Raw genomic sequence first — 11338 nt, forward strand, 5'->3', positions numbered from 1 at the left:
TCCGCCCCTGCCCCGCCCCCGGGCCGGGGCGTCCCCGGGAATGCTCCCCGCGGGGCTGGCGGAAGCGCCGCTCACGTGGGACACCCGCTGCTGCTTCCTTGTCGGGTGTTGGGTTCTTCCCTTCTTCGTCCTTCAGATTACCGAGATCTCTATTTCAAGTGGGAAGGGACTGGATTGAAAAGAGCCGGCAGAGCCGATAGTGAGAAGCACCGCTGTTCTTTGCATCCTCCGCCTGTCAGAGGCGGTCGTGCCGGGCTGCCGGTGGAAGTGCAGCGGGCGCTTGAGCGGGGGAGTGGGCTTAGAGCGACTCCGGCGTTCTGCTCCCGTTCACTGGCATCTTGTCTGCAACTGGGACTTGTGCTGTGCACTGCTCTTGGTCCTGGACTGAATGCAGTTCTTACTTAACGTATTTTTCTGCTTTATTAAACTTCTATCAGATCTTGTATTTGTCCTATGAGGACTACAGTTAATGGCTGTTCTCTCGTATCCTGATGGAATGGCTTTCCTGTTACCCTACATCCTGGACATCTGAGAGAGAATTTATTGTTATTTGTTTGTTTTTTGTTTATACTGATATAACTTGTCCTAAAGTGGCTGCTTTTCCATGTCTTGTGCTTGTCCTGCAATCTGTTCTCAGTTACACGCTTCTCCGTATAAAGGCCACAATGCTTCAAGCTGAAGAGATTCAGCCAGTTCCTACACTTGTCGCTCTGGTATTCCTACTTTTGTTAAGGAAAATTAATTTTCTTGGAAATTAGTGAACAGCTTAAATAGAAAAAGTGCAGCTGAACAATAAGTAGATTCTAACCTTCTAAAATCTTTTAATTAGCCAGTATTCCATTATAGAAGTTTTACATTTTTTTTTTTTTATTACCATCCTTGTTCTGTGGAACTGGAATTCATTGAGCACACCAATGTACCAGAAAAGGCAAAGCTGCTTTACAACTCTCTAAATAATTTTCTTGTAACAGCACATCTTTATTTTCTTTTTCTCCCCTAAAAGCATACGCCATGCATACTTGTTCATTGTTCAGCTAGGAAGAAAATAGAAATTGTCAACAAAATATACTAGGAAGACAGAACCTGTTGGGGATTTTCAGGTTAAATGAAATAATTTCTCCAGAAAACTTCAGAACTATACTTGATTTTTCCAATATGCAGCTTTTTAAATGAATACATATGCATTTTGTTAAAGAAATGTAACATTTTAAACTACTGCATTTGAGAGATTTTCCAGGAGTCTTTAATTTAATTTACTTTTAAAATTACAGATTCTTTTATTTAACTTGTATGTCGTTACCAAAATAAATTTTCTCCTGGAACTGGTGGTAAATAACTATACACATGGTGTAGTAGTGGGTGATATCCAGATCCCTGAAAACAATATTTTAAGTATGCTAACAACAATTTTCAGATTCAAACGGTTTCACAGTCACGGTTGGAATTTTGTGGTGAGATCTTTATAAGTTGACTAGGGTGCCACAGATTTCAGCTGTTTCTGGAAATCTGTATCCTTATGATTGTTGTTTTGCTTACTCTTGAGACCTGAGCAACTTACATGGCAGTTGAAGTTGTCACAAATCCCAGACTCAAAATCAATATGGTGGGGAATGATAGTCAGAGTGCACTAGGTCTGCTCTTAACAAGTCTCACAGTGACCTCTAATGTTCAAGAATAAAACCTGAGTTGTTAAAATAATTATTTTTTGAAGGCATAATTAGTTCATACAGTTGCTTTATTACTATGCCCCAGACAGTAGATAGTAAGTAGTTGGTTCATCAGGTTTCACTGCTGGTTTTCACGAGAATGTTCTGTCAGGGAGTCAGTCCCAATTTCTCTGCTTTGAACAAGGATGCACAAAGCTGTTTTTACAGTAATTGTGGGAGAACTAGTAATTTTTGTGAAGCATGCTGAAAATGGTTAAAATACCTTTCAAATAGTAAAAACATTTTCTATTCTTTCTTTTGGCATCATTTTCTCATACCATAATAAATATTATTTCAGTTATTATTCTGTACTCATATACTCAGTGCATACTGGCCTGCTTTAAAGATTCATAGCTGAGAATCTTGTTTCTTCTATTAATTTGCTTTTGTATTCATTTGACTTTTCATTAGGCTAGAAGAAACTTTCCTGTTCTGTACTGAACTTAGTTCTTCTTAATCCAAAAGCAAAACCTTTTAGAAGAGTTTGTTTCTGACAATATTAATGTTTGAAGCTGAATGCTTCTATTCTTAGGCTACTCATTGAATCTTATCTGAATACGTAAGGTTGTGTATTTTGGTGAAAACTGAATGTTCCTTTGTTGTTGTTGTTGTTTTTGCCTAAGTTTCGTTCTAGATAACCACAACTAACATGACAGTTCCATGGTACTTAAAAGAATCCAGAGAGCTGACTAGATAAATGTACAAATTTATTGAAATTCAAAGGTTATTCTATTGTTTACCATAAACATAATTTACAAATTCAGTAAGTTTTGAAGCAACTCCTCATTCACGCAGTCTGCTTGAGAGCAAAACATAGCAGCAGCTGATAGTTGTTTACAAAGGACACTTAAAATTTATTTAGAGAATTAACTTTGGTTGCAGGCATTGAATCCTTAGGCTGAAAGCAACACAGAACTTTCAGTTGTGAGAAGCTGAACGCATTGTGTTGCTCACTTAAGTGAGTTCCAAAAATTGATGTAATTTAGTACTTTCCATTATGTACAGTATATATTAATGATTTTTAGTTTCTTTGAAGGTGCAGAAACACGAATAAAACCAAATATTGTAACTTCTGTGTTAGAAGAACTGTTATTCTGCCAGTTGCCTGTGTGATAGTACTTGGAAGATATTTCATTACATCTAAAGTTTTAAGTGCTGGGAAAAAATCTGATTTGTAACAATTTTTTTTTTTTTAAATTGCAATTCCTTTTCTTGATGCTTGTGTGTATAAAATGGAATCCTGAGTAACTTCTCAGAACTGAGGGGTGGCTGATTACTTGCCATCCTGAACTAGTTGTTAATTTGATTGCTGAGTGTAACTTTGGTCTACAGCTGTGTTTTCTTCCAGTTTTGCTTTACAGTTGAAGAGTGAAATGTTTTGTTTGGAAATACAAGATTGTCCACGAAGGTAAAATTTGTGTACTTGAAACACAAAATTAATTTGTAAGAATAAGCAATATGACTTATTTTCCAGTTACAACCAACATGTGAACTAAGCCTTTGTACATGACATAGATCCCAGTGACGGGAGATAGTAATATTTTATTAAAAGAAGAATCAGTCCTACATTGAACTGATTTTTTGCCCCCAGCAATAATTCTGTGACTGATTATGTTGACGATTGTTGTGGTTTAAGCTTTTCTATTTGGTTTGTGAGCTGAAAGCTCATTATGGTTGATCTGGTTTTGTCTGCTTCTGGGAACTTCTATGTATGTTACAGCACTGAGAAGATTAGAAAAATGGATTTTTTTTGTTGTTTTTCTTTATTGTGCTATATTGGAAAAATTCTGTTTATTTCATAGGGATGGGAGCTATTACATGGAAATTGTAATTGCTTGAATTCAAGCAAAGGCACAAGAAAATGGTACAAAATGGAGTTGAAGCTAGCAAAATCTGCTGCTTTGTATTTGGAACAAGCAAAACATTTGGGTGTCAGGACAAAATGACTGATTTAGAGGAAAGAAAAAAGAACAGCAGAGCATACCTGTGCAGCTGCTGAAACTGTAGATTAGGTTTGGATTTGCTTCTTCAGTAATGCAGCAGTCATTTCCATGACCTGTGATATTTCCAAACTCACAATAGAGGGGTGTTCTTTAATGTCTGAATGCTAGGGGATACAAGGAGAGTAATATGATGGAGGAATAGGATGAGTAAAACCTGTGCAGAGTATAAATACATTAACTGAATAGACACGTTACCACTATGGTGGAATAGTACCAGGATAGAGTTGGCTTTATTGAAGGATAAATGAGAGCTCCTTCTGGAACTAGATAGCATTTTTAAATGAAGTCTTAAATGCACTGATCTATATTGATTATTTTAACTGAAAGCTTACATGGGCTAGTCTGTTTTGATTCTTCTGTGGCATTCATCACCATCGTGTCCAAGCCTGTACTTGGATAAATATATGTGAATTAAATCAGCCTACTAAAAAGTCTGCATACTTGTACCCTTACAATAATCACTGTAGTGTCTGCATACTTGTACCCTTACAATAATCACTGTAGTGTGAAAGTTATTGAAATATACAACCAAAGTGGGAAATGAGTCAGGCTGCATGGCAGTATTTAGCTCTGGCCTCATATCATGAAAAATTGTAGAAAAAGCATGTGTTAAAAAGATCACACGAATTCTGATACTGAGTGATGTCCTGTTAATCATGGTTGTTAGGCTAGGTACAACCTTGTCTTCAATTTAGAGCAGTCTTAAAACAAAAGCTTTTGTCCTCAGTTTTATGTTTCATAGGACACAGTAAAATTGGGCTTATTCATGTGTTGTGGTGTTTTCTGTTATGAAAGTCTTCTTTATTTTCAAACCATATATCCTGAATTCTAGTGTAATGCCATTGATTTATAGAAAAATGTATATTGTGATTGACAGAGAAGTTGGTTGTTTCAATGGATTCTTGAACTAAATATAATACAGCTACAAATTCCTGAACAAGATCAAATAGGTCATTTCAAACTAACGGGGCAGCCTTCGTAGGGTAGTTGTTTTGCATATAGGTTGTAATTCCCTCCTTCCTGTTCCCTCACATGCCTTCTTGTAGAAGCACATCAGGGGCCATTCTATTTCCTTTGCGGATGACTGCTAATGCCTTGTTTTTACAGCTATTTTTCCTATCATACTTCTGTGGGTAATTTTTAAGTACCTAGCTTTGCAAATATATTGTAACCTGGGGCTTTCTGAATTACTTGATGATTTTCTGCAGGCTGTTTGATAAACAGTGTCTTCTAATGTGCAAGCAAGTGTAAGAAAAAATAAACATTTTATACATAGAGAACTATCTAAATAGCATCTCTGCTCCATATGTTGTAGTACCCACAAGAGGCTCATTATAATCCCTGGACCTTTTGTGCACCAAATACTTCAGTCCAGATAATGCTGTGCTCCATCTGCCTTAATCTCTGAGCTGCACAATGTGAAATTCTTAATGCTTTGACCTGCTATATGCTAGCATTTTTGATCTTGGATTTTTCTTGTCCATGTTTCCATTTCAAACAAGTTTTCAAGGTTATTTGTTTGAAGTTTGTATTCTGTGCGTTTTTTTTTTCCCTAAACCAAGTATTACTTACAAATGCTGAAAAGCATATGCATCTCTAAAATATTTTTATTCTGGGTTTGTTTTTTTCTTTTGTATTTGGTTTTGTTGGTTTTTTTCCCCCATCTTTTAAGTGTTGTGATTTGTTGATCTTATTCAAGGTGTCTAACTGGGCAGAGATCCAGAAATATATGTTAGAGAAAATATTTTTTTCAGCAAACAATACTTTGCTTGCCTCACTGATACGCATTGAAACCTGTCATCATAAACCAGACACTGCACTGTATTTCAGAATTTCATTCCAGAAACATGATGCTTTTAAAATCTACAGATGTTTTAGAAATGTCTAAGAGCAGAATATTATCTTTAGGAGTGATGGCTGTCTTATGTTTTCTTTATTAAAAAAACTCCAACCAAATTTTTTCTTTTAATTTTAAGGATCTTTTTTGTGTCTACCCTTTACCACCCTAAATTCTTTCTTGTGACTGTGGTAAATGCTTACCATTACCTTTTCCCCTTCTTTTCTCCTACAACTATCAAAGTATAAGAAAAGACAACTCTGCACATTTTAATCCAGCAGTGTTTATCAGTTGAGGATTATCCATTCACATGTCCAGTCATTGGTAGAAGGTAATGCTGCAAACTGCCTTTCTGCTGCTTATGTTCCAGCTCTTCCCCTGTAGCAGTGCAAGACAACTTGAAGCCCCTGATATGAAAAGAGTGAGGGGTAACTTCCCATCTACTGGAAGTTGGGTGGTGAACTATTTTGTCAACAGTTGCATGGCAGCTCTGCATGTGCATTTACTTGTCTGTGCTTTTTAGAGGGGAAAGCTTATGGAACAGACATGGCAAAAATGCGTGCACTGTTAAGTCAGATACTGACATGTAGTAATTTACCTTTGTGTTGAAAATGTTTTGCTATATGAAAGGACTTAAGGTTAAAGATGGATTGTTTTTAAATAGTTCTTCTCAAATTATTTGAAATGTGTGTGCAAATGTTTACTGTCTTTAGGGAAGAAAGGCTTCTGCAGGCTGGCTCAGTTTGTGCCGTGGGGAAAAGCTGTCCTTTGCTTGGGAGGTGGGGAACCAGCAAAAGTTCAGAATGTAGCACATCATTATAAATGAAGGATTCATCATTATAAATGAAGGATTCATCATTTTGGTGTAAAGGAAAGATGAACCCAGTGGTTTGATAGTTGCTGAGAGGAGAGGGGAGGAGAGGAGAAAATTCAGGGCAAGTAGAGAAGTCCTTCAGCACCTGAGCTGTTATTGGTTTTGGTGGTTTGCAAATTGATTGCTTGTAGGGGTGCTGCTTGTGCTTTTCCCCTCATGTTCTTCCTATTGTGCCATAGAATTCTGCATGTGTTCAAACCCACAAAAGTAGACTTTAATTCCCAGCATTGTCCATAGCTGCTTAATACTGCTGGTGTTACCTTGTCCAAGTGGTGTACTGATAATGTAGCATTTTGTCTTAGCAGTTTTAACCTGGCTGCTAGATTCTCTGTCACTATTAATTAGCTTGTAGTTGTAGGAAGCATATGGTTGGTCTCCTGTGGATTGTCTGACCAATTACTTCTCTTCAGATACTAGATTTTTCTGTAGATACTATCATGGGGCTTCTGCAAGAAGTTTATAACAAGATCTGTCCATGGATTTAGTAGAAAGGATGGGATGAATTTTCATGTTTCATTATTACTGAAAAAGAGGTTTGACTCTGAGGAATTTTAAGAGAAGTAAAGTTGTCTGATTTCTGAATGAAAAAAAAATTTATTCCTAAACCAGCCATATTGTGGTACATGTATCAGACAATGTTTTCCTGCTCAAGTTACTCTAGAGAATATAGTGAATATATTTGTGGGTAAGGTCTCCAAATGGTGTTTTGTGGCAGACATTGCTGTTAGAGTGGAGTCTGAGAGGTCTGAGATGCCAGACCTCATAGCAGAGAAGTAGAGTTCCAACCAGAAAACTCAAGAGGTAAAGTTCAAAGTAAATAGGTTGAGAGAAGGGTATTAAGGTGCTGGCAGTGGTGTAGTTAGAAGGTAGACAAAACCCTGATTTTTAGAGATTCTATTTTTATGTGGTGTATTTTCCAAAGGTGAAGCTCTGCTGATGGAGGCAATAGTCTCTTTTGGTGGATTGATTCTAATAACAAGTTCTTAAATTATAAGCTGAGAGTAAACCATTATAGCTTTTTTCTTGAAATGGTGAGACTTTTGTTCTGTTTCACAGCCTATTTCAAATTATTTGTAGAAGTGGTTGATGCAAACTGAAAATGTTTTCATGAAATGTTCAGAAAGAAAATGACCAAATTATAAGCAGTATGCAAATTTGAATTTATGAACAAGTTATAGATGATGAAATATTTCCACTTTAAAAAAATAATTAAAGCTTTTGAAGGTGAATGTCAGAAGTAATAGTCTTAGAAGACAGGTCTTGTCATTGCAAAGCTATTAATATCTATAAAGAATTCTACTGAAGAATACACAGATGGCTTACTTTGTAGAACTGCGTTTTCTCTCCTAAGTTTGATGCTATTTGGAATTAAGAAGCTCTGTCCATGACAGAAATACTACCTTCAGTACTATTTCATCAGAGTGATTTCAGTTTATATTCTGCATACAAATATTTCATCGCTTCCATGTTTCTCAAAATGCAGCCAAGAAAAAATGATTATATTGTGAAATTCTAAATACTTTGTAAGAGGATTGAATGAAACTGCATATATTTATGTTTTTAATTATTTTAATTGAAAAATAACTCTATGTTCTTGAATAGAAACACAGTGGGAGACTGAAAAATCAGGGCACAGTCTGTTTTTTCCTTCTGTCTGTTGGAGTTAGGAGTGACAGAGGGAGCAGGGACTTCACAAGCTGATCTTGAGGGAGGGCTACCAGGGATTCATTAGGTGAAGCAGCAGTTTAAGAGGGTGATAGGCAGCATTTCTTATAATGAAACTGCAGTTGCATAACCTAGGCTTGTGTCTATGCAGTAGTACCTGGATATTCAGCTTGCTTTTCAGAGGTATGACTAATGTGATCAAACAGCTGTTGTTTCAGTGTACTTTGTAGGTATTTTCCAAGCATGTTCAGTGGTTCAGGGCTAAATAAATAGATGGGAGATAGTATAATACATGGAATTGGAGTGGAATCACCCCATGTGTCATTATGTAGCTGCCTAGTCTGCCAACATGCTTTTAACTTTGTGATGTAGTGGTGAACAAGGAGTCAGTCATTGTGTTATGGTGAGTCCCCATGATATATGTGACAATTTGAATTGATTTTATGTTTGCAGTTACCACCACTGTGGAAATGATGCATTTGTGCATTTTCATTTGTGAAAATATTTAATAAAGAAAAGGTAATGTGTTGCAAATAGCTTTCCTTTGCTTAACACAATCCACCTTTGGGGGTGAGAAATTAATAATTACCAGTGTATGGAGAGAAAATTATGCTTTTTTTCCCCAAAATGCATTATTAAATTTTGTCTGGTTGTATCACTTTGCTTCTTTCTTACCTGCTACATTGAGTCATTTTTATCAAGTACTTCTTCTAGCACAGGATCACAAGAAATAGCTAAATGGTAAATGTCAAGTATCAAGCTCTGTTCTGTAGGATAGACATTTAAATTCTGATGAAGATTTCTGGTTTGTTGGTTTGGGGTTTTTTTCCATTCTCATGTGCACACTCGTTTTTTTCACTCTGGATATTGTGAGACTCTAACAGATAATAAATTTATTCTTAATTGTTCTGTGTTGAATTGCTACATGTTGATGTTAACTTCAAATTTCTTATAACAACCTTTTTTCTTTCCTTCGTGTTTTTCAGACTATGGCACAGGCTCAGGGTTTGGGGAAGAAATACATTAAAGCCTTTTTTAAAGGTTTCTTTGTTGCTGTTCCTGTAACTGTGACTTTCCTGGATAGAGTTGCCTGTGTTGCAAGGGTGGAAGGAGCATCTATGCAGGTATTGCTGGTAATATCTTTTGTCTGTCAGGAAATTAAAATGTGGCTCTCCACTGATAATACCCAGGTGAAAAAGATTTTTTTCTCAATTGTTATTAAATGACGTTCTAGTATGGAATAGTTTAATTTCTACTTTGTTAAATATTTTGTGATGTAAAAGAAAAGATTTTGAGAACAAAACTCCCCAAAATTCTGTGTCAGTAAAAGGATAATATATGGAGAAATAGTGATAAAGATATATTGTTTTGATATCTTCCTAGACATTTAGAAATAGTTGGAGCAATACCTTTTGTCTCTTGGCATTGAATTGATGACTCACAAAGAGGCTTTATTAATTTTTAATAGCTACATTATAGTAACTGTATGGCAAAACTGTTTCTTGCTATACTTGATCTTAATAATGAACACATATGGCACCTTTGCAGGGAAGAACACTGAAACTGGCATGAACCTAATATTATTACTTATTTTTATCAGGCAGTAGGTATCAGTTCACTGTTTTTACTTTGGTTATATTGAATGTTTATACAGTGTAAGCAAAGAAATATAAAGAAGATGTGTAACATTTAGATGATAAATAAATACTCATGAACGCTATTTTGTTTTCGCTGTTTATTTGGTCTTGAAAAAGCTATGTTTTTATGTAGATAGACAATTTCTATATTGTTACTTTGCATTTTGAATCATATGCACTGCACATTGGTGTGCAACACCACTGATAACTATGATATATTTTGTTCCAATGTTGCAACATTGCAATTAGCAGAGAGTAAGGATTTGATTCTTTGATGGCAAGCTCTCTTTTCTGATTGCCTTAATAAGCTCAGAACCTTGAAGAGAGGTTTCATAGCACTCAAGACCAGCTGCTGGAGTTTGTATTATGCAGAATTTACACATGGGCTAGAAAACTTGGGCTTGATCCTGTACTTGGCTGATTTGTGTTTAATGTTCTAAAAAGCACGTGGTGGGGAGGAGGGAATGACAAGGTGTCTTTTGTAGGCAGTCTGTAATCTGATGTTTAAACTCTGTCAAGAAACATCAGCAGGCAGCTTTCACATCAAGAACAGGGATGAAAGTAAAGTCATTTTACTCCAGTAATTCTACAATCCAAGGCCAAAAGCTAGGTGTAACATAAGTTATCTTTGCCATTTTCACAGATATTATTCTGAATATCACTGATGACCAGTGAAAGAGAGGAGAATCTCAGGGCTTGCAGTTGCAGAGCCAGAAATTTGCACTAAAAAGAAGGAGAGGAGGGGAAAACTGGGAAAAACCAGTTTTGTTATCTTTTTATTATCTTCAGGCAGGAGAAATTCAAATATATAACGCAGCATCTAGAGAAGTACAAAATCAGCCAGATGAGTACAACTCCCCTATTTTCTACCTTCCCATTTTTTGCCTCTGTTGCAGGTCAAGAGCCACATAGAGCATTCAAGATGCAGATTCATTTCGGATTTTATGGTTTTGTTTTTCTTTGTTGTTTCTGTTTTTTGGGCTTTTTTTTGCTGCTACCGAGTATGACCTGAGCATTTAAATTTTGAGGTGTTGGTTTTTTTTAGCATATCACATTGCCATTCATGGTTCGATCTTTTCTGTCGTGGATGTAGTGTTCTGTTGGACATCCATTATTGATTAATAGTTCTACTTCAGTAGCTGGCAGGAAATTTCTTAGATTTCCCTCTCCAGAAGCCTGTGGTCGTCCTCTGGTTAAAACCTCAGTTTTATGTTTTCTTTGAAGTCAGTCCCAAGTGTTTGGGAGTGTTCTGTATATGGTATTGTTTTGGAGTGTTGCTTCTCTAGGCACTTGAAGAGCATGTAGTTAACCGTGGTTTATCCGTGGAAGATTTGAAAAACACTACAGTTATTTGCTTAGATTTATTCAACCTGACAAAGGGAAAACAATATATATTCACTGGATTATTAAAATTGAAGCTTTTCCCTTGCTGTATCTGTTAACTAAACATTCCCTCTGTTAATTGAAATATGGATAGCTTGAGAGCTGACGTTTGTAATTTTACTGACACCTCAGTGTCTGTAAATCTCTCTGGTTTTATTCCGAAACAGAACTGAAATAGAGGTTTGTTTTATGCCTATAGATGTTTTTCAGATTACAAAAAAAAAAAAAAAAAA

At 36.2% G+C, this 11338-nt stretch overlaps 1 protein-coding gene across 2 annotated transcripts in view; it reads left to right on the forward strand.

Moving 5' to 3' along the window:
* Positions 1 to 11338, forward strand: part of IMMP2L (inner mitochondrial membrane peptidase subunit 2) — a 428918-nt gene that overhangs the window by 13916 nt on the left and 403664 nt on the right. The window contains exons 1-2 of one of the 2 annotated variants that reach the window (XM_017733118.1): positions 5759 to 5877; positions 9072 to 9209. In XM_017733118.1, coding sequence (XP_017588607.1) covers positions 9075 to 9209 — 135 coding nt within the window. In that variant the 5' untranslated portion in view covers positions 5759 to 5877; positions 9072 to 9074. Of the gene's footprint in view, positions 1 to 5758; positions 5878 to 9071; positions 9210 to 11338 lie in introns of those variants that run through there. The other variant, XM_008632754.2, reaches the window with a different exon arrangement.

This window comes from Corvus brachyrhynchos, unplaced genomic scaffold, assembly GCF_000691975.1.
Source record: "Corvus brachyrhynchos isolate BGI_N302 unplaced genomic scaffold, ASM69197v1 scaffold32, whole genome shotgun sequence".
NCBI classification, from domain to species: Eukaryota; Metazoa; Chordata; class Aves; order Passeriformes; family Corvidae; genus Corvus; species Corvus brachyrhynchos.